The sequence below is a fragment of the Erpetoichthys calabaricus genome, chromosome 9 (genome assembly GCF_900747795.2).
Source record: "Erpetoichthys calabaricus chromosome 9, fErpCal1.3, whole genome shotgun sequence".
Classification (NCBI taxonomy): Eukaryota; Metazoa; Chordata; class Cladistia; order Polypteriformes; family Polypteridae; genus Erpetoichthys; species Erpetoichthys calabaricus.
This window is the reverse complement of record NC_041402.2, coordinates 751,894-776,259: the sequence shown is the minus strand read 5'-3', so window position 1 is coordinate 776,259 and position 24,366 is coordinate 751,894. Positions and strand designations below refer to the sequence as shown.

The window sequence follows — 24,366 nt, the reverse complement described above, 5'->3', positions numbered from 1 at the left end:
CTTACGTACTTGCAGGATGTAAAAACATCTCTGCTCTCTCCGATTATGGAGGGAGGTACAGAGATGGACTCAAGTGTCCCAGAATCAATACATTTAACAATGTCAACCAGAAAGAAAAATGTCCAGAGATGTCCAACTGCTTTAGCGGTTAAATGTGCTGCAGCACTAACTGTTTTTACCAAACTCAAATAAGACCATGTCCTAAAAGTCCTTTACTTTTCACAGATGGCATTTTAGAATTCCAAGTACTACTACCTCAGGAGCAGCTTGGGCTCCTTTTGGAATCAGACTGTTGCTACTGTCCGAAACGCCTGATCCGCTTCTTTGACGAATGTTCAGGGCCTGCTCCCACTTCTGGAGGGCTTCTTCAAAAAGCTCCATTCCTTCAAATCAAATGATAGAAAGGCAAGGAGAATTGTTACAGAAAAGAACGGTCAATGTCACAGCTATCTCGTACAGTGGATACAACTGGAAGTGCGTGCACTTTAGTCATCTGAAAACACACCCCAGATTAGGAGCAATCTGTCCACTTCGGTTCATGACATTTGTGTCAAAGTCAACACCACACAGCAAGATATGGGGAAACTGCAAATGGTTGGTGGGTTTTACTTTGCAATAACTCATTTTCTATAAAGTGAAAGCACTACTCACAAATTTAGTCAAAAGTCTTGCACAAGCACAACACACACACACGAGCAAGCAGTTACTTTGTCATTAACTTTCATTATTCCAGATACAACCTTTGCACGGAAAACGCCTGAGAACTGTCCGGAAACAGCTTGTATCTGTTGGTGGGGGAAAGAGTACTAGAGTCGAGCTTGTTCATTCTGCTGCATATAACCCTCCCCAACAATGGTGGGACCTTCACTATTTTATGGAAGATTCATACCCAGGATGTAGAGGTTTTCAGCATTTGCATCCTCTCCCACGCCAAGTTCTTCTTCAACAGCGTCATTCTCCCATGGGGCAACATTATTATTGCTGGTGTGATTTGGGGAAGGTGGAACCCGCATCTACATGCAAACATTCAAGAAGAAGTGTCATCATATTCAAGATGTGCATAAGCAGAGACAATCACAATACACAAATCACAAAAGGTGACAGACTGTCTTTGAAAGGCGCTCAGCTCCTTGACCAGTTCTATAATATACTGAACCAGAAATCCTACGCCGACATTGTCAATCCTGTGATAACTGATTTTTTAAAGAACTGCGACAGAAAATGTGCTGTACTATTTAGAAAAACAGTCATTTTTACATTTTGTTAAATAAGACTTGCATCATTTAATTTGAGATAATATTACGCTTACTTTGATAATTTGTGGCTTTAAAGTAAATAAAGCTGTATAAAGAGGACTGTGTGATTGTAAAGTTCACAAAGGAAAGCTACACTTCGTTTTGAGTGTGCGTATTTAAACAGGTGTTAATGGGAACCTGCCTTTCTTGGACAGAAGGATAGGTCAGCAAGCACACGCCGATGACACATAGGATCACCGTGGGCTTTTCAGGAAGAGGAGGACATTGGGATGTATGCAAGTAAGGTTATAAGAATACTGGGAGATACGCAAATATAAAAGCAAATAGTTAGAGAGTGTAATAGTTAGTAAACTGTAAACGTTTAATCTCAGATAAACTAACCAGTGTGTACAGTATGTGTTTGTGTGTGGTGGATTGAGTTCTAGCATATAAGCTGATAAATCTTCTGCATATCTTTATTTGTAAGCTATACAAAGCAAATGTAACATCAGATTGTGTTTCAAGAGGACTCTTTTACTTCACTGATGAGAACAGCGGTGCTTTGATGTTTACCTACCCAACAAACAAACTGGACTCGGGAAGAAAAAAGAATTGATAGTGAAGGGGATGGAGTGTCAGACCAGCTTGGCAAGGGTGACTACATTTGGACTTGGAGCCTAAAATCCATCCACTGCAGGAAGGCCATGAACTGACTGAACAAAGCAACTGGGCGACAAGTTGTACCTGAGCACTTTCATCGGTAACTGGTCAGAATGGGACAGACAAACTAATTCTATTGCTCTAAAGTGGGGCTGTTTACGATTGGTTTTGAAATGGAGACCATTCTGTACTACAGCACCCCACTGGTTTGTGTTTTCTGGTAAGAATGACATGACGCTCGTCACCTTGCCTTCACTTCTCTCTCTCATCATCTCACGATGAAGACAACTCTATCTTGGCAGACATAGGGCCGGTTTCAAAACTCCATTCAAAGGCCATGTGGTAGCAAAGCAAGACAGACTGAAGATAAGCTAAGGCCGCCTATGGACGCAAGAGGCACTGCCACTTCGGTTGTAAGGGTTTGGTTTGCCAATATTCACATTGTATTCTGCTTCCTTAATATTTTGGGCATTTTTATCAAACATACATAATTAAATGTGTAACTTGACTCCTGCCCTTTTCTTTTTCTAACTGTCTGAGGTTACAGATGTAGAAGGAAAGTGGGGAGGAATTGCTAAAGCACCTGATCACAGAGTGCTAAATGTTTGAGATTTTAGACATTTTATTAAGGTCTATACTGTACAATAAAGAGTATAAAGGGGAAAACGGCGTCATCATAAGTATATTGTATTGTATTGACCCCCTTCTTTTTGACACCCACTGCATGCCCAACCTACCTGGAAAGGGGCTTCTCTTTGAACTGCCTTTCCCAAGGTTTCTTCCATTTTCTTCCCTACAAGGGTCTTTTCTTGTCTTCTTAGAGAGTCAAGGCTGGGGGGCTGTCAAAAGGCAGGGCCTGTTAAAGCCCACTGCAGCACTTCTTGTGTGATTTTGGGCTATACAAAAATAAATTGTATTGTATTGTATTGTATAAGACTCTCCACGATAAAACCGTGAATATGAGATCGGTGCTTGGGACCTTGTAGTCAACATGTTATTGAATTTAACTAAAATCATCTTCACTGACAAGTAACACGGCCATTGGAAATTACCAGTTGTCCAGTTTTGGCTGTGGCACCTGTTTCTATATCTTGTATGATCGGTCACTGAGGCACTCTACAAAGGAAAGGGTCTGGACATATATTTCTGAGACATCACAATTTGCATAAGAGGAAAAAAGATGTTGGGATGTGTGGAAGAAACCCCCCAGAGGAAGACAAGAATAGTTCAATCAATTAGATTTTTATTCACTCACAGATGAGTACCTGGATTCTAAATAAACAGGATTCTGGGAAATTAATTCCTGCATTTATTTCTAGTAGGATTGACTACTGCAATGCGGTGTTCACTGGATGTTCAAACCGTTCTTTATACGGCCTCCAGTTAATCCAAAATGCTGCTGCAAGAATTATTACAAGAACAAGAAAATACGAACACATAACTCCCGTTCTTAAATCCTTACACTGGCTCCTGGTTAAGTTTAGGGCAGATTTCAAAATCCTCCTTTTAACATATAAAGCTTTAAATGGCCAAGGTCCGGCTTGCTTGTCTGAACTTATCATGACTTACAAACCTGAGCCCACATTAAGATCTCAAGATGCCAGTCTGTTTATGATCAAGGATTAATAAAATAACAGTGAGAAGTCGAGCTTTTAGTTACAGGGCCCCTAAACTGTGGAGTGGTCTGCCTGCTGCTATAAGAGATGCCCCTTCAGTCTCAGCTTTCAAATCCCGGCTGAAGACTCACCACTTCAGTTTAGCACACCCTGACTAGAGCTGCTGATTAACTGTGTAGACTGTCATTAGCACTAAAACATAAGTAACATGACAGTTAGAATTTGTTACTAACCCTCACCTATTCTGTTTCTCTTCTTGGTACTCAAATGTGGCACTTGGTGCCACGGCCCACCTGCCAAGTTGTTTTGCCTGCCTAAGGTAAAGTCACCTCTGATGGAGGATCACAGGAATTGTGGGGAAGAGGGGTCCTTTCATCAGATTGGCTGGCCCAGCCCTGTTTCAGCTGTGGAATGGACACTGGGGGGAGGCAGCTTGATGGTTGAGGGCTCCAGGACTCTGAACAAATCCAAATCCTATTATGTGATGTCATCTACTGTTAAATTCTACTCCGTACTTGTAATTTTTTTATTTTTATTCTGTATTGAGGATTTGTTCTGTTCTGTGTATTGTATTGTATTGTATTGACCCCCTTTCTTTTTGACACCCACTGCACGCCCAACCTACCTGGAAAGGGGTCTCTTTTTGAACTGCCTTTCCCGAGGTTATTTCCATTTTTGTTTTTTGCGAGTTTTTTCTTGTCTTCTTAGAGAGTCGAGGCTGGGGGGCTGTCAAAAGGCAGGGCCTGTTAAAGCCCATTGCGGCACTTCTTGTGTGATTTTGGGCTCTACAAAAATAAATTGCATTGTATTGTATTCTGCATTGCAGGGCGGAAGAGCAAAGTTCCATTTTTCGATTGGCTTTTTATAATTTCTTCTTCTTCCCCTCCTCCTTCCCCTTACTTAATCAGAAAGCAGAATATCATTTACTTAAGCATTTTATTTTATTATGCTAAGGGGCCAACTGTTCTTATTTTTTTTTTGTACTTGTCAAATAGACCCTAAAGAAGGAAAGGTCATCTTTCCTGTGTCAAATAGACGAGGCGTTCCTAAAGAAACTGGAAATTGTCCTGGGTCAGCTTACTGCACCCTGTCTTATGACAGACGCCTGGATGAATGACCTGCCGTTGGAGCAAAACGGCTTTGTCAGCTATTAACTCTCAGTAGCTTGCAAGCAGTTCATTTTTCTTTCACAGATGCCTTACACGTTAAAAAGAACACTTTAGCCAAATTAAGAAGTTAAAGACTACAACAGCTAAAAGGCCAAACAAAGTATTTGATGCAAGGTTTGCTGTAGGAACTTCAGTTTGAATCACTCAGGTTGTTATATTTTCTTTCCTGCGGTGTTTGATATGCCTGGTTTCTCTACAAATAAATGTAAGTTTAGATTGAAGTTAAATTTGTTGCCGTCTGACTGAAACTGCCGAATTCTTTACTGACACCAGCAATCACCAGAGGGCCAGAAGTTCTATAGGATAAGGGATGGGGATATTTATGCAGGTTCTGTAGGATCCTAACGCAGGTCTTAAGAAGTTAATATAATGGGGAGATTCATTCCCATTAGGGTAGTGTAAAATCCTTTCAGGTAGACAGTTCCTGATAGGAACATTCTAGACTCTGCAATGGAGGGAGAAAAGGAGAGAAACACTGGAGTCAGCTGTTGTTAAAGGAAAATTGGGAAACAGGGCTGGACCCAGCAGCCTGCACCTTGCCCTTGTTAAGGTACTCAGAGGTTCAGGGTTAAATGATTTTAGGGGTAAAGAAGTGAGAACAAAGTGCCTGCCCTTGTGAAGGATTTCAGAGGTAATATTGTGAGGTGTACATGTGGAGCAAGTTTAGTAAGCTCAGGAACATTATTTAGGCATTTCCAGGATTACCTTGTCCACCGATAATAAAAAACCTGAGGAGGCTAAAGAACATTTTGTGGACACTTTCATGATAAAATGTATGCTGTCTGCTTTCATATTAAATCCCCACACTTTAGTATTTTGTAGAGCAAATGTTTGCAGCAATAACACCTTTAAGCTTGGTGAGGTTCACTATGTCCCAGCCCTGCAGACTGTTCAGAGTCATCCAGGCAGATTTACTCCATGACGTGCAGGTCATTCAAGCACCCACACCACCCATACTTAAAATATTAAAAAAATATCACAGAGAAGAACATTTCAGGCTAAAGTAGGACTGGATATTCAATAATATTAGAAAATGAGTCAAGAGACAGAATGGTTTTGGAAGGTTACTGTGTAAGGACACGGCCAACACAATTGACAGGCTAATAAATAAATAACCAGCTCCCACCATCTCTACTACAACATGGAGCTTCTGCAAAATCAAACGGAGATGTTAGATAAAATGGGAATATGTGTGCGAATAAACACTTGCCGACAGTTAATCGCTCAGCACAATTCTACCCCAATACTTCAAAACAAGATCAAGGAGTGCCATCTGATCTCCAGTTTTCTCACCGAAGTTAGGCTGTGCGAGGAGCTTGAATTCTTGCTGGGACCAATGGAGGAGATGCCACTAAGTGTGTCATTGCTCCGAGTGCTGGGGCTCGTTACCCTTCGGCCTTGTAGTGGTGCTGTGGCAAAAGAAAACCAAGAGAGACCATTAAAAAGCTCTAGGCAAAAGAAATAAAAATGGGAATAGCTACAGAAGAAGAAGAAGCAGCAGCAGCTATGCAAGTAACTTTAAATACAAGCATAGAATGCCATACGTTTTATTTTTGCAATCAAATTATTATAAATTTAAATAACAAAGAGAAAAATACATCAAGAATAAAAACAAGCAAAAAAATCCCGCCGCCCCCTCCCAGTTGGCACCCATCTATTACCAAATCACTTACAATCAATTTTTCGGGACGCAAGTAGCTTCACCAGGCTTCGGTAACTCAGACTATCGGCAGTCCTTTTGTTAGTAGTTGGGATTTTTCTAAACTGCTGAAATTCCCAGTTTTTTTTCCTGGGTTCAAAACAGGCACATTAACATTTGTATGTTTCTCTGTCAGCATCGGAAAACCAGAACCTCTGGAACAAGCGTCAAGCTTTTAAAGTTCAAAACTGTCGGATGCTGTAACGGTACTGCAACTGGCGTTTATTTAGGTTATGTGTTATGTCTCGGGTACGCTTGTGTTATTGAGAGAAATAAGAGGAGACCACTTCAGCTGAATGACCTGGGAGCCGGAGCGGCGTTGAGAGCGGCGGTGTACTGCGGGTGATGCCATGGAGCACAAAGATGCGAGCCTGGCAGCAGGAGTCGGAGGCTTGGCATAGTGCCCTGCAGGGGGCCATAGAAACATGTGGGTCCAAGCCTAGGAGCAGGCGCTGAAGGTGGGCTAATCTGCCTATGAGTCGCCTCCTCGGCTGTAAGCTGGGGAGATGGCCATTTTAAGGTAATGCACTGGGAACTGAGTTTTCTTAGGGCCAGTTTTCCTGCCACGGTTTTAACTTCGCTTTGATGGATTATTTATCTGCTTGGTTTTAGCCTCCACTTTATATTCATTGAACAGAACATTTATGGAAGCACAGCACTATTCGTTTGTTTTTGAATTGTTACAATAAAAGCACCTGATCACTCTTGCATTGTGTATTGTGCCCTCATACTCAGGCTCATCCCAGCCATGACTGTCAACGGTGTTGGGTTCAGAAGGGTCCAGAGATCAACTGGAAGTGTGGAGCTGACCCACACCATCACATGCATATTTAAAATAATGTAATATTAATAAACCTTAATGTTTCAAAGCCAAACTTTACCATGTAAATTCTCCATACTAATGTATGCCACAATAACCCTTAAATTAACAAAACCATAATCACAACACCACCATACTCAGCTTGACAATATGGAAAAGGCTGGCGAGATCAGATACACCTAAACATCCTCGCTCTGTAAGTATCAAGACTGTTCAGATCTGAAGTTTTTATACCGACTTAATAAAACTCAAATAACTTATTCTTGGTAACTCTTTCTAGACGCGCACCACTGTTAGTCCAGTTGAAACTGGCCACTATGGGAATCAGGAAGAGTTCAACTATGAAGTCGTCCACCATCAAAACCAACACACGCTTTCTGTGTGTCCGTTTAGGGCCCCTTAGACCTTTTACTTGCCTCCACAGTGCACCAAGCATTCCTAACATGACATGGCACATTGGCACTCATGACGTTACCCATAAAGTGCAAGAATGGGTGGCAATTTGCAGTTAGTCTCAAGTGACAAGAACGGCTGGAAATCTCACCTTTCTTCACAGATGTGGATCGCCCCATCCCGAGCACGGAGGCTGAAGTGGCCTGTTGTTTCTGTTCATTCTTGCCTTGGGTCAGCTGTTTGCCCTTCCTTCTCCGTCTTTTAAGCTGGTGTGCGGTGAGAGCCAATGCCACGCTACCCAGAGCTGTTGCAAACAGTACTTTCTTCAAGCTCGGGGACAATCTCAGTTGAGAAAAAATGGACTGAAAGGGTGTCAGAATAAGGGATGTGAGCATTTCCTCCAAAAGAAAACGACCTTTATAAACAGATAAAGTATTTTGTCTTACCTGCCCAAATGTGGAATAAAGAAACACAGGGATTTCTGCCATCGTCATGGCCAGGGCTTGAATGATTGAGACACCCTCTGTCCTTCTCATTGACATTTTTGTGCTTGACACCCTCGTCACCGACACCGTAGTGTCTGCCTTAACATGAGAACAGCTTCAAGTGTCGAAACACTGTAAAGAGGAATTTGAATTTTCATTGAGTCTTCACATACAAGATCATTTACAGCCAATCGTTACGGCACAACCATGGACTGCTCCGTTTTAATAGGATGGGAAATGAAAAATGCAGAGTGGATTCCTCAAGAACACAAAGGATTGGATGAAACAAACAAAGCCCAGCTTTTCAAACACCCTTCATTTAATGAGTCAGACTTTGAAGGTTCAAATGGAGCTGCTTTCACAAACAGCTTATTGCAGGTACCGTATATACTCAGGTCTAAGTCGGGTCTTCAAACCCGAAACATTGATCATAAAATCAGACCCCGTCTTATACGCCAGTTCAAAAATACGACATGTACATTTTTTTTTTTTTTTTACATCTTCTTGCCTCCTCCAATCTCGCACCAGTTTCTCAGACGCATCGAATTTTCGTGCAGCAGCACCATTACCAATTTCTTTCATGACTTCAACAACTTTTAATTTAAAACCAGCTTCCTATTTTCTTCTGATCGAACGCTCCATCATAGATGAAGGATGCTCTTACGATAAAGGTGTATGAGGGTGTGAGATACACAAAAAACACAAATCAGTGCAAACGTCGCTTCAGAATAGTTCAGGTATTACTGTGTGGCCACGTAGGCACAAAAGGCTGTGTGCTCCATGGTGACTCTCTCAGGTGGGCATTAGCATTTCGTAATCTCGTGGACCAATAGCGTGAATTTTACACATTCGACTTATACAACCGACATTATAAAATACCAGAAATCATACGGTAAAATCAAGTCCTGACTTATCCGCCAGTATATACGGTAATTGTAGTTCATGGTGCAAGGAAATGTCTTCTAGCATACATGTGAAAATTAGCCATCTCTCAATTTACAGAACCTACCAGAGTCCACCCCACTCTCCGATTTTAAAGATGCCAATTGTGGCTTGCAGCGTCTTCTGTCTTTCTTCACAGCTAATGCCCTGTAGCATTGAAATGAGTGGCTCCTCGACGTGCTTTTTCCTAGTGCCGTTTTATCTTTGTAAGAAGTGCTCAGATTTGTCTTTCACTCTTTTGTGCCTTTCTAGAGATGCTTACCCAAGGATTCAGACTTTAATATTAGTTTATACCCAGAAAGACTTGCTAAAATGTTGAATTCCTTTCCATGTTTTCCATGGTGTGCTTTTCTTTATCGTGGGTGCCATCACTTTGTGGAGTGGTTGTCACCAGGTTGTGTGGTCATGGGTACAAGGATTACGCAGAGCACTTTCTATTCATCGGAGTTTGTGGAGCAAAACAAAGAGATTAGTGAGGTGCACTCTGTGAGAGTCTGCTAATTTAATGATTCTAGTGCAATGACTTTGGACTCTGACTTCAGGCCATGGCACATGACCCAACTTTTCCAGTGATTTTCAGTCAACGACTTCAATTACATAATCTTTGTGAGTCAGGGACAGTCGTGGGACACTGCCGTGACAGCCAGCTGCATACTCTGAGATGCCAGGGACTCAGTCCAATCAGTTACTGACTGGACCCTGGCAGGCTTCAACCTGTCTTAAGATGTAGCGGTGGGTTCTGTGTGTGTGAGGGCTCACCTGGAAGGACAATGCAGTAACGAGGAGTAAGGAGCAGGGTGTTCTGGACCTCGCACACAGGAGGACAGGCTCATGTTTAATGTACCCCGATGTAAGACAAATTTAAAAACAGTTATCTGATATTGGGATTTGTGAGTGTAAGTATGTTTAACATGCATGCATGCAGCTGACGTAAGGACAATTATTTTAGAAAGGGACCTTAAGTGACTGGAACAGATTAGCTTTCTGAACAATCAGGACAAGAACAGGCCATTCAGTCCAACAAAGCTCACCAGTCACATCCATTTCAATACCCCAAAATGCCACCAAGTCAAGTTCTGAAGGACCCTAAAGTCCTACTATTTACTGAACTACTTGGTCACTTAATCCATGTGTCTGTGTTTCTCTGTGTCAAGAAAAACTTCCCAATGTTTTTGTTGTGAGAAGTCAAGCAAAATGACACATTTTATTGATTACATCTTGTCTGTAGAAGGGGCCTGAGTTGCCTCGAAAGCCTGCATATTGTAACTTTTAGTTAGCCAGTAAAAGGGTCATTTTACTTGACTTCTCATTACATCAACAATGGCAACACATTCTAACACCCTGGTACTACAATGTTTTTGTGAAATTTACACTTAACACTAGAATCCCTGAAGCCTATGAAACCCCTTCACACCTCTCCTCATTAGCGTCTTTTGTGTTGTAAATGTGTCGATCAGCACAAGCAGCCTGCTGTCCCATCACCCCCTGCCCACTGAAACAGCTCAAGTTGCAGAGAAGATTCTCAGAGTTCAACTGTGTTTATCTCGGTGTGAGGTGCCTGGAATTGTAGAGGGTAAATAATATATCGTCATTTGGAATATGTACATTTCATGCGTGTTCCGTGCCTACAACGATCTGGGTGAATGTAGGATGGCAAGAATTGTCGAATACATAACTAAAAAAGAAACGTTTTCATATTTTAGTAATAATTGACAAAATGTAGACATGAAGTGTACAGTATAACAAAACAAGTGCACTTTTATTCAAGAATATAACCATAGAAAAAGAAATCGTTTTTGGGTGTGACGCCAACACATCCGCTTGGGTGGTGCAGTGGTAAGACCTGCTGACTCGTAATCAAGAGGTTCGGGGTTTGATTCCAAGGGCGTCCATTTTGAGTGGTGAGCTGCTCTTATTCTTACTATTATAGAATACAAACATCCATTTGATACATCTGAGTCTGTAACAACCGCTGTACATTTATGGTACTTGTAAAAAGTTTGTTTTTTTTTATTCAGTTTTATTCTCCCAGCCACATTCACGCTCCCCCCAATCTGACACTGCTGTTTTCACATCTGCTATAACACATGAGGATGAGGGTTCTACATCAGAGAAAGAGAACAGAAGCCCTCCCCACAAGAAATGTCCGCTCACATATAAAAAACAACGCAGCTGCACCAGGCATAAAGGCAAAAGATGGCACCGTTTGGATGCAGCGAGAAGTTGGGTGTCATATTGCCAGTGAATATGCCACACACCTGTCCTTCAACAAAACAGCACGGCTTACAGAGCTCGCCAACGTATCGTGCAAAGTCCTGTTTGTGATGGTCTTTATATGAAGATCATGTATATGTTACTTATATAAAAGCCTCACTGAATGTTATTTACCTTGATTTATTGACTTATCTTCCTACAGTGTAAAGTCACAAGTAGACTGCAGAGCTTCCTCTGTTTGATTGACATGGGCACGCTGACAAATTACATGTGCAGTGCCACTCCTTATTCAGGAAAAGATCCCAGTCGTCCCATGGGAGAAAGACTTTCCGAGACTGTGGTCATAAAGGTCATGGAGCCGTTTCTGGACAAAGGCAGAACTGTAACAACATTAATAATTCCAAATATCATATACTCCTACGTCTCTGTTCTTTTGTCAGTGCGGCTCTGACATCATGGACCATAAGGCGCATACTAATTCAGTATAAGCAGGAACACTCAATAAAACTGAATAAAAAGAATCAAGTGACGGTGAGATACGAAGAAGGAAGGCAGATTCACCAGCGTTTGTGTGTCAGCTTTTATCCCTCCAGATCAGAGAATTTCCAGTTCGATTGTCTCAAAACACCACTCACATCTACAGTTATTCCCAGTTTCAAATAAAAAGTAATAGCGTCACATCCCTGTGGGGGGCAGTATTTATCGTGATCGCGGCTGAGAGAATAAAAGTGAAGAAAAAAAAACATTTACAGTGGCTGTTACAGATGCAAATCAAATGTACAGGATGTGTTTATTGTATAATAACAATAAGAGCAGCTCACTACTCAAAACAGTAAATACAGGAGGCAGTCGGGATCGTACCGGGGACTCTCGATTACAAGTCAGTAATTCTTACCGCTGTGCCACACAAGCTGTTGCATCATCCTTGAACCTTTTGTGAAAGTGTTTATTTGATCTTTGCACTTCAGGCTTTACACATTATATAGTTTATGTCTACATTTTGTCATTTATTACTAAAATATGAAAAACGTTTCTGTTTTAACGACGTGTTTACACAGATTATTGTAGAAACAGAACACACATGAAATGCATGTGTGTCAAATAACGATCTATTATTTCCACTCTAAAACTCCAGCACTTCACTCCCAGATAATCAAGGCTGGAACTGGGAGAACTTTGTGGCCGTTCTGCGGCGGTGGGGGGGTGGAATAGTAGGCTGCTTGCTGCTTGTCTTGATCGGCACATTTACAAGACAAAAGACGATGACAGAGAGGTGTGAAGGGATTTAAGGTGGGCCGGATCTACGAGTTTTTTCTTAGGCTTTGGTAATTCTAGTGTTAAGCTGGCCACTATTGCCACCAATTTAAGTTGTCACATGTCAAGTGTCACACACAGTAGTTTGGACTCCTTTGTCAGATTAGCGGCTGTAAAGTTTTTGTGGCACAGTATCTAGAAGCCACTGAAACGCAGAGCACTGTTTATTGCTTATTTATACCAGCTTTCATTTTTATGCAGATGACACTCAACTCTATTTCAATGTCAAAGGTGCAACTTCATCAGAGTTTTCTCAGCTCACAACTTGCCTCAGTGATATTAAAACCTGGATGGAGCAGAACTCTTTAAAATTAAATTGCAACAAAACTGAACTTCTGCAAATTGGCACTAAAGTGCTACTTATGAAAATGAGCTCCTTTTCAGTCACTCTTGATGGTGATCTCATCAGACCTTCTTCTGATGCAAGGAATCTCAGTGTCATTTGTGATTCCTCCCTTTCTTATTCCGCCCACATAAACCACATTAAGAAACTTTCTTACTTTCACCTCCGTCACATATCCCGTGTTCGCTCCTTCCTCTCCTTTTCTAACGCTGAGAAACTTGTCCCTGCTTTTATCACATCAGGCATCGATTATTGTAACTCACTGCTGGCAGGTGCCCCTTCTAATCTTATATCACAGCTCCAGCTTATTCAAAACTCTGCTGCAAGTGTCTTTACACGGACCAGCACCAGCGAGCACATCACACCCATCCTGCTTCGCCTTCACTGGCTCCCTGTGTCTTACAGGATTGAATATCAAATTCTACTAATAAATGGCCTCACACCGGACTACATCAGTGACCTTCTAACTCACTCTGCTCCTGTTCGCCTACTAAGGTCCTCGGATTCTGGTAATCTCGTTGTGCCTCACACTAATCTACACTCCATGGGTGACAGCAGGGCCTTCAGCTCCATAGCACCCAGACTCTGGAATGACATCCCGAAATTAATGAGATCAGCTGACTCCATGAATTCTTTTAAAATACAACTTACAACTCATCTATTTAGGAAGGCGACTAACTTCACTTAACATTCTGCCCTTTTCTTTCAGTTTACCTCTCTGTCCAGGTGCTCAGGATCATTTGTGTGTCTGCTAAATCACAAATTACATTATTTGTTAGGTTTTTCTTTTAGTATTGAATTTAGTATTTTACTCTGGTTTATTGTTCTTTATTCTATTTAATGCTTTGTTATCTGTTTCATTGTTCTATTTAGGAAAACATTTGTATCCGATGTTACATATACCCTGCTGTTTTCTCTAAGACTCTGTGAAGTGCCTTGAGCATGGGAAAGGCGCTATATAAATAAAATGTATTATTATTATTACCTTTTAGCCAAATTTGTCCAGAGATCGTCTGAGAAGCCAAGTACAGTGCATCCTGGGATTTGGAGGATCACTCATAATTATTTTGTGTGGGTTTTCAAATGTTAAGCTCCTAATATAAAACAATACAGTCAGATTAATGAGAATCAGACCGAGTGTTCACAAGTCAGAGTCTGCATTGTTTTAAAAAACCCAGCAAAGCCCTCAAACTTTGCTGCCTCCTTTGACCGCCAAGTTCCTCTAAATGGCAGAGGCAGCCTTGTGTGGATTAGCAGACTGAACAAACACAAACAGGGGGACCTGCTGCTGCCCAGGGTAGGGGACCAACTAAATTCTGGAATGAAACATAAGCTAATGTCTTCCAAGTGGGTGATCTGTATGAAATCTGGTGGTATGGTTTGCATGCCGGTCAAACACACATTTGGTAAAGCTTAGCTGATATCTCTAGGAGTGAATTAAATCCCAGCTGAGTGTAAGCATGACAGGGGGCAATGCCCGAATTACGAGGCTCAGAAAAAGGAAACAAAAAAAAAAGTTCTTTTGCTATAACAGAACACGAAAGCTCATGCCAGAAAATGCGTCAAGCTTAATCAGCCAGCGTTGTTCCCTATACACCTGCTGAAACCAAGCCACGCAGTCACGCTGCAGACAGATCAGCAAATTCCTTTCCTTCAAGACTGTGAAGTCGGCTCAGTGCTATGACCTCAAACGTGTGTTTGTTTTCTGTCAGTCACACAGACTGGACTTCAAATATGAACCTGCTCTTTGTATTTACTTTTCCTGCTAAGGGGACATAACAACCTGATGTTAGGGCAAAGGACTTTCTGATTTTATATATCTGTCATATTCAAAAAAACAAAGGGGAGGCTGGACTATGGAATAAGGAAGCATCTGTGCCAATAACACTATGTGTAGTATTAAGAAGAAAGGTTTATTAAAGAAATGAACATAATCCACCTTAATAAAAGGACACGCATCTGTGTATCTGTGTGTCTGTCCTGCAGACAGAGTTAGAAAGAAAAACATAAGAATAGGAAAAACATGTTGAGCAAAGGTCCAAAAAATCAAAAATGATAATACAAACACCTGATAACAGTCTAAAAATAAGAAAACGGGTCTTACTGGCCTACTCTGCTGTCCAACATTATACACCAACAACAGAAGCATGGCAGCGAATTTCTTAGACCCACTCACGTCAAATGACTGAGGTTCATAGCTGGAACGCTAACAACCGATGACTTTGTGTGGTGGGCAATGGATGAGTGAAAATAACGATAAACAGATTGTGAGTGATGGCCGGCTGCTTATCCTGTCCAATACATCCAGGCCGCTAGATGGAGTCCTCCCTGCAACATGGAGGTGCCCCGGATTCCCGCAGGGCATCATGGAAAATGGAGTTGGGCTTCACAGCCCTACTGGATACCATGGGTGCCGCCAGGGGACGCTGCAGGGAGACACAAAGATTGTTGTTTCTATTATAACCCAGAAGTACTACCAAGTCATGGGGATGGAAGGACAGAAGCACTTCCGGGCTGAAGAAAAATATGAATCTTCAACCGACCCGGAAGTGCTAGTGAAATCACATGGACTGAAGGACAGGAGCACTACAAGGTCACGGACTATTTAAAAGGACTTTGGGAAGCCCAGAAAGCTGAGCCGGAGTTGGGAGGAAGTGTGACGGAGCTGCTGGGTGGAGCGGAGGATTTATTGCGATCATTGATTATTGAATTGTGGAGGTGGAGGTGCTTTGTGCACATTATAGAAGAAATAAAAATTATTTCTGGGACTTTTACCTGGTGTCTGGACGTCTTGTCTGTGGGGTTTGAGGAGCGACAGCGCCCTCTAGTGTCATAAGATGTGCACATCAAGAAGTCAAAGCTCCAACACAACAAGGCTGGAGTCACTAAACTAGGCCAATGCAGTAGCGACCAACATGACATTTTCCCAGCAAAACACTTTTGACTGTAAGAGGTTCAGTTCGACAAGCAATGCTGAGAGAAAGCCATGAAAACAGGTGGCTCTATCTGAAGAGGAAAAGAAAGGCCTCTGCAAGGAAAAGCAATTGGGTGCATATTATTACACCAAACCGAGTGGACAGACAACCCAACTATCAACTAAAAAACATGAGGTTTTTCTGTTGGGGAGAGAAAGAGAGCAAGCTGTTTCTAATCTAACCTTTTTACCCCTCACAAAACTGGAAATTAGGGTTAAAGCTATCTTATGTAATAATCTATTACCTTAATTTAAGACTATAAAATGTCAACAGAGGTTCAGAAGAAATGTCTCTATGACCAAACAGTGACCTTTGTGAGCTGGACTGCAAAAGGTCTCAATCATGAATTAAAGAGAAATAAAGTATTCTCTCACCCAACAGGTCTAAACAGCTTAAGCTCTTGCAGGAATCATCGGGTAGAAGGGTCCTATCATCTGATTGGCTGGCCCAGAGCTGACTCAGCTGTGGAATGGCCAATAGGGAGAGGCAGCTTGATGGCTGAGGTCTCCAGGCCTCCTATTATGGGATGCCATCTACTGTTGGATTCTGCTCTGTACTTATAATGTTTCTATTGCACTATTGTATTGTATTGAGAATGATTTGTGTTCTGCTCTGTGTATTGTGTTGTATTGACTCCCTTTATTGACACCCGCTGCACGCCCAACTCACCTGGAAAGGGGGTCTCTCTTTGAACTGCTAACTCTAACTCTCTGGGCCTGTTAAAGCCCACTGCGGCACTCCTGGTGTGAGCTATACAAAAATAAACTGTATTGGATTGTATTGTGCTTAACGTAAAGTGTGCAGGGCGGCATGGTGGCGCAGTGGGTAGCGCTGCTGCCTCGCAATAAGGGTACTCATCTGAGTTCGCTTCCCAGGTCCTCCCTGTGTGGAGTTTGCATATTCTCCCTGTGTCTGCATGGGTTTCAATCCAACAGTCCAAAGACATGCAGGTTAGGTGCATTGGCGATCCTAAATTGTCCCTAGTGTGTGTGTGTGTGTGCCCCGCAGTGGGCTGGCACCCTGCTCAAAGTTTGTTTCCTGCCTTGCACCCTGTGTTGGCTGGGATTGGCTCCAGCAGACCCCCCCATGACCCTGTAGTTAGGATAGAGCAGGTTGGATAATGGATGGATGGATAGGAAGTGTGCACTTTATGTGGCTGCTGACTTGGCACCTAAAGCCTAACGTAATAAATCATAATGAATAAATATTCATGTTCCCTAAATTACCTTTTTGCTTTGCATGTAAAGAAGCAAAAAAAAAGAGAAATGGAGGTTAGTCTTGCACGTTATTTGTCTGCTCCTGCTCACAGCCCTCAGTTGGCATGTTCAGGTGCCACAAACCCAATCTGCCATCCATCGGGAGATTGTTTTTTTTTTTTTTTAATTGCTACCAAATATGAAGAGGTATCGATTAGTGACTGCGTCCAGTGTGTCTGAGCAGTCAAAGGTAATGTTGTTGTAGTTTTGTTAGATTATAAAAACAGAAATGAAGAAGCAGATGTTATGTGGATGAAGCAGCTGCTACCTCCGTAGTTTCTGGTCTCTCTTGTATTAACGGCCAGTCAGAATTGTCTGCTTATTCTGAAACAGTCAGCAAAGATAACGGCCAAGTGGACAAGTTTAGTGTGACGTTAAAAGCCACAGCTGACAGAGCAGCCCCAGAAAAGCTTGTTAAAAAAAATGAACTTACTACTACAATTCCAGGGAAGACTCAAGTGGTCTATGAACTCATAACAGAGGGCCGCAAAGCCGCGAATCAATTAACTCTTTGAGGGCTGAATATTTTTCCCAAAAAAACATAATTTCTGAAAAGCAATGGTTTCACACAGAAATCAACATTAAACGTCTGTTGCTGCATGCTGCGGCTGCCAGTTTGCCAAGAATGTGTGGCGGGCTTGCTGCCAGGCTGTCTTTGCGTGGCCAAGGCAGCAGCAGCAACAGGGGTCATGGTCACAGTGCATTGCAACCTGGTTTCTACCTCTTACCATTGTTAAGTGGCAGTCTTCCTGGTGAACATTGTCATAGGCGTGTCGACTACATGAACCTGTTCAGCACCATGATTAGCTGGGGACCAGTCACCTGAAGCTGAAACCTAACATTCGTTTTCAATCACTTGTATCAAATCACTTGTATCGGAGTCCAGAAAGTTATAGTCCAGTTCAGAGATAATAGGCAAAACTTCGTCCACGCAGTATTTTGCTTTACGCATTTGCTTTGATCTCTCCCCATTATATCAGTGCCATTTTTGCTATTGTTTGCTCCTTATTACTCACACAATCCCAGGAAATCTCGGTCAAACCAATGAAGCTAACTTTCCTTCTAGCAACGGGGGTCCAACTAAAAGATAACGGTTGTTTTTGTCACAGTTTACAGTTGATTACCATCGTCAACTTCTCCTTTTGACAGAAGTCAACATCAGCCCTGAATGAGTTAAGAAAACCTAAAAACTCACAGAACATTTGAAATTCAGAGGACTTGCAGAACTAAACACCATATTGTGATCTGATCCGAGAGAAGGTTTAAATTCATCCCTCTTTGGTGATGAGATCAGCGCGTAGACAAACCAATGACACACACAACAAGCTCATTAAGGAAGAGGACTGCGTAGACAGGATGGGTTCAATTCAGTTTATTTTTGAATAAGTGCTGCTGCAGAGTCCATGTATACATTTTAGAAATTACTAATACAGAATTAGGACCAAAAGGTTTAAGGGTGAGCCACAGCAACGGACTCCACAGTAAGTAGAGGAAGGAGTTTTGTGGAAAACCAGCCAAGCAGCCCAGGGCAGACAAAGATAATGGCTGACAAATTGGCTGTGTGCAGTGGTGCACTGGCAGAAATGTGCCAACCAGGAGAATTGTTCACATATAATTCTTACCGCAGTTTGGCACATAAAGATGGAAACTGCCGGATGAGTGACACACGTGTTGTAGTGGCATGGTAGGGAGTGGGTGGTCCGTTATCTTCTGACACAACGCAGCATGTGCAATGCGGTACAACTGTGGAGAATGAACTGTGCGCTTTCTTTGTGAGAATGGAAAGACCGATGGGAAGTGGTACTTAGCCATGAAGAAAACATATATAAATGTGAATACAACTGAATCACATGCACACACACACACACACACACATATTCTATGTTGCTACCCAAATGTGAATTGCTGTCTCCCTCTTCTCCAGACAACTGCACAATAATCCCACAAAAAAATATCACTTAGAATTAAGAATATGTAATGAAGAAGACTCTGAAAACTATCGCTGCTCCTGGTTGTTTCAGTTACTTAAAGTGGAACACAACTCAGCCGAAACAAAGTACACCACCAACATATGAGCTGCGTCTACAAAACACGGAGGCGGCTCACTCGCCACACGATGTCTGAAAACGTGAGGATGAACAGTGGACTTTCGTTGTGAACATGGAAGGACTGATGCAATATTGGACTTGGCCATGAATGAGGTGCCTTAATATAATGTGAGTAGAGCTACGCTACCCTGACGTGCATGTATTAAATCTCACACACACACACAAACGGCTTTACGGCCGATGCAAACACAAAGAAAACTGACAGTTCATTCTTACTTTTGCATACGTTGTTGACCTCGATGCCTTGCGATGTCGTCACACACATCCAGCGTCAAGACGAAGTGCGCTCTCCTCTGCACACACAGCGTGTTGTAGCCACAATGTGCCACCTTCTGTGTTCTCCCTTCCCCACATCAGATTGGTGCCTGCTGTGTACTTTGCACACTGACCGCTTTACCCGCTCTCAGTCACTTGGCACACTTTGACGCTGGCTGCGTTCTTTGTATTCCAAGTATGAAAACATTGCAAGCTGCCAGGGAGGTTTCGGTCTAAACCATTATTCATTATTTGATAAATTTATTCTCTCTCTGATTGTTTAATTGCAGCCTGCATGACTTCATACATCATAAAAATAAATCTTATTGGAACTCAAGCTTAAAAACAAAACACACCCAAATTGCTCCATCCTGGGTAGGCCATTAACTTGCAATCAGCCCTGCAAGCAGGTCCTCCAACTGGCAAGGGGAACTCAAGGGTTGGTGGCAGGATTGACACTTCAGCCACTAAGTAAAAAACCTCACACTTTTCCACTCCATTCAAACTAGTGTGGTGCTGAGGTGTCACCCGTCACACGGCTGCACTTGGGTCCTAATTTGGGGTCCTGAGGAGGTTTGTCAAGTGCTGGGTGCGGCAACTTGCTGTACTGCTGCATGCTCCCAACCTGACCAACCAACCAATCATTTAGATATAAATGAAATCAGAAGGATTTCATTTTAGAAAGTTTGAAATTCTTTATGTAGTAGTGACGGTGCTCCTTCACATAGATGGAAGCCAACTGAGGCGTTTCGGGCATCTCCAACCAGGAGGAGGTCCCAGGAGCAGACCAAGGGCACGCTGGTGAGATTATACCTTTTAGCTGGCCTGTGAATACCTTGGTATCCCCCTGTGGAAGACTTGGAGGTGGTGTTGGGGAAAAAAGGGACGTCTGGCATCTGTACTCGGCCCAGACAACCCAGACCTGGATGACCAGATGAAAATGGGCCTATAATGTGATGTGTATCATTACTATCCAAAATTTTGTAAATATCATGAAATATAATTTTGCTTATATCAGCCACCCCCAGCTGTGTGTGTTATCCAGCAACTCTTTTATGTACTTTGAAAAAGACACCCTACTTTCCTAGGGCTGTTGGTGATAAAATGTAATGAATTATTATTATTAAAAGCGTCCGGACCTCAAGTATTGTGGTGGGTTGGCACCCTGCCCAGGATTGTTTCCTGCCTTGTGCCCTGTGTTGGCTGGGATTGGCTCCAGCAGACCCCCGTGACCCTGTGTTCGGATTCAGCGGGTTGGAAAATGGATGGATGGATGGATGGATGGACCTCAAGTATGAAAATCTCTAGAACTGGCGTCATTCTGCCAATATTTCACATGCCTTTATGGTCTAATCCACCAGAAAGCTGTCAAGGCTGAGGATTAAGAGTGCCTCAAGTAAAGCCGTTCAACTTTCAAGCAAAACACAGGAGGTGAAAGGTAAACCTGCCTGGCTGGGCCAAACGCCTCTCCAGTCTATTCTGTCCAGATTTGATCTTCTCTCTCTCCCCTGTCTTACCATTGCGGCTCATCCCTATGTGCTGGGCACTGCTTAGGATTTCTATACATTTCTGCTGTATGAGGATTTTTAAGCATCTTTAATAAGATACACGGCCCATACAAATGAGTCGCTTCTGCCACCCGTTAAAGCCCACGTATTCTGAAGCTCTCGGATGTTACTGTTTGGTCTGTTTCACCCCATGCAACAACTTGCGTTGAGTCAAGAACGTTTTGAAATGGTGCTCAGTTGGAAAGCTCTGCACGTAAGACGAGATGATCGATGACAGTTTTACGTTTCTTATTTACTCCCAAAGAGTTTCGCACCGCAGGGCTATTCGAACGGCCAGGTAAAGCACCGAGAAGTGAAGCTCACTGGCTGACGTTTCCACCTGTACTGAACACAGTGCTAACATGTCAATGCGACAGCTGCATATCTGAAGATGTTCACGCGTGGGTGAAAAGAACTGCAATCCCACGCGAGCCCGTGCTCCGCGAAATAAGGCTAGCATTCGTCCAGACCCCGCCCCCTTCGTGAAAACACTGTTTTTCTATCACATCTCCATAACATTCATGTAAAACAAATCGAATAGCTGATACTTACCGGTCTGTGAACTAAAGGACATAGCCTTTCCGAGTAATTGCTTTCCAGATCGCCCGTTCACCTTTCTCTGCCATCACTGCTCTCTTTCGTTAAGAAGGGCATTTTCTCCTCTGGAGCGCGCACGCAAACCTGCTTGGGGGAAAAAGGGCGGGCAATCACCGGCGAACAGACCGCCTAAAGTTAAGGCGGAAGAGAGCAGATAACCAATCGGGACACGCTTCATTAAGTCGTGCGTGGAAAGGTAACCAATGAAATAGCGAGTCGAGTGACATGAAGGCGGGGCTAAAGTCGAGGCGCGTAAACAATCGAGTGCGTCGCTTCTGGGATACGAAGAAACGAAGCGAGGAGGCGGGACGGTGAGGGTCGAGTTACGGACCTTCGGCGCTCCGCGGATGGGCTCCATTGGTAGGCACGGCTGTATGCACACCTACTTCCTCGGTCGGAGAACTTGCTGCGAAATTTCCTGTCTCGGATTAAAGGCAAAGTTAAAAGAGTGTCGGTGTAAAAAAAATCTGCAAGTATATGGCAAGCCAAATTATCATTCAGAGATATCTTGAAAACATTTAAAGATATCTTGAAAACATTTAAAGATATCTCTAAATCTTTTAAAGATATCTTTAAATGCAGTTAAGATATCTGTAAATCCTTTAAAGATATCTTTATGAAAAGCTGTTAAAGATATCTTTAAATGATTTACAAATATCTGCAAATCATTTAAAGATATCTTGAAGTGCATTAAAGATATCTTATTTCGAGATACATTTCAAGATATCTGCAAATCATTTCAAGATATCTATAAATCATTTACAGATATCTATAAATCATTTACAGATATCTTTAAATCATTTACAGATATCTTCAAATGATTAAGAGATATCTCAAATGATTTAAAGATATCTTGAAATATTTAGAGATATCTTTAAAAGATTTAGAGATATCTTTAAATGTTTTAAAGATATCTCTGAATGATAATTTGGCTTGCCATACAAGTACGGCACAGGAGCAGGAGCTAACGCGGTGGTCTCCGTCTCCAGGATCAGTCCTGGCGAATCCCCGTGCCGGCAGTGTTTTGTGAGACGGTCTCTAGCACAAGAGTCACAATCAGTGAGTTATTTGAATGCTAATTGAGCTCATTGTTTAATTAACTCTTCGTTTTGTTCTCTTATTCTGCTTTTAGAAGTCGAAGTTTTGTGCAGTCAAGACATTTTGAGATATTAAAATTTTAAACAATTCCATTTTTAATGAATTAACATTTTTCTGTCGAATTTGTTGTTTTAATTGGATCCTAATGAAGACAATTTAAAAATGAGCAGAATAAACATCAGGCCATATCCATCCATCCATCCATTATCCAACCCGCTATATCCTAACTACAGGGTCACGGGGTCTACATCAGGCCATATGACACTGAATATTAAAATGACTTAAACTTGAGAGTGTGGGTTGTGGAATGGTGGCTCAGAGGGTAGCGAAATATGACCCCATGCCATAGGGTCCTTGAGCAAGACCCTGCAAGCAGGCCCTCCAAGTTACCTGGAAAACTTGGGGGTTGGTGGCAGGATTGGCATTACAGCCACCGTAAAAAGCCACACACTATTCCATCATGGTGCTGAGGTGTCACCTGCTGCATTCGGGTCCCAATCCAGGTGCTTCAGTGTGTGGTGGGTGCAGCAATGTGCAATCAGCACATGCTCTAAGACCGGGTTGGAATAAAACCACCAGTCATAGGGGTCTCCCTGCCCTGAACTTGGAAACAAATATGACCAATGAATTGTTCTTACTCTCGTTACTCTTGTTCTTACTGTCACCTGTGAAGTCCAGCAAAATGTATTTTACAGAGTGACCCTCACAAAGTGTAGCATTACAAGAGACTTAACAGAGTAAGCAAGTGTGACAGCAATCTTTTCCAGCAGCATTTTGTGTAAAGTAGGAACAAAAACATGCATGGGGTGCCAGCCCATCACAGGCACACTCTTCAGGCTATTTCAGGGTCACCAGTCAACCTAACCAATGGAAGCTATCTGTCAGTCTAACCTGTATTTCTTTGGGACGGACTGATGTATAGGATGTTGTCTACCCACAGGGGGATATTTGGCTTTACACAGAAGATAGCTAGATAAAGAAATGCACAAGTACACCATGACCTGAACACACACCAGAATGACAAAAAGGAATTAAATGTAAAAGAAAGAACAATGTCTGACTTGGCAGTCCCAGTCCAAGTGAGGCTATACAGGTGTGTTGCTGTTCGTGTAAAGGACCCTCACTTGCATTTCTTGACACACTTCTGCTGATTGATTTGTTGTCTGAGAGTCCTCAGTGTTGGTGTGTCAGAGAGAGGATGTGCAGCGTTGTTCATAATGACACTCAGTTCTGTTTTAATTCTCTCCTCCACTACAAGCTCCAGGGGGTCCAGAGTGTGTCCCATAACTAAGCCTGCCCTTTTAATTAAGTCATCCTCTCTTGAAGTGATGTCACCAATCCAGCACACCCCACTAGCTGTCACAGAGTTCTAGAAAGTGTGAAGGATGTCACTTCCCACAATAAAGGACCTCAAAGAGCCTGCTCTGCCCTTTCTTACAGTATATTGTTCTTCTGTGTTATGAGACCAGTCTAACCCGTCATTAATATGGACCTCCAAGGACTTGTATGAATGGACCACTTCACTCCTTGAATAGTGTCCGCACATAGAGGCTCTTTGGTGTGGTGAAAGTCAATAAGCAGTTGCTTGGTTTTGTGGATGTTCAGATGCAGACAGTTCTCTTTGAACCAAGAAGCAAACC

At 42.5% G+C, this 24,366-nt stretch overlaps 1 protein-coding gene across 3 annotated transcripts in view; it reads right to left on the bottom strand.

The window, feature by feature from the left end:
• The window catches only part of miga2 (mitoguardin 2), a 532,313-nt gene extending 510,573 nt beyond the window's left edge, over positions 1-21,740 (bottom strand). The window contains exons 1-6 of one of the 3 annotated variants that reach the window (XM_028809060.2): positions 21,584-21,740; positions 8,039-8,209; positions 7,744-7,954; positions 5,974-6,089; positions 890-1,013; positions 253-383 (exon numbers count right to left, since the gene is read on the bottom strand). In XM_028809060.2, the coding sequence (XP_028664893.1) occupies positions 253-383; positions 890-1,013; positions 5,974-6,089; positions 7,744-7,954; positions 8,039-8,134 (678 nt within the window). In that variant the 5' untranslated portion in view covers positions 8,135-8,209; positions 21,584-21,740. Of the gene's footprint in view, positions 1-252; positions 384-889; positions 1,014-5,973; positions 6,090-7,743; positions 7,955-8,038; positions 8,210-19,445; positions 19,601-21,583 lie in introns of those variants that run through there. The other 2 variants (XM_028809062.2, XM_028809061.2) reach the window with 2 other exon arrangements.
• Between the last annotated feature and the right edge of the window lie 2,626 nt (positions 21,741-24,366).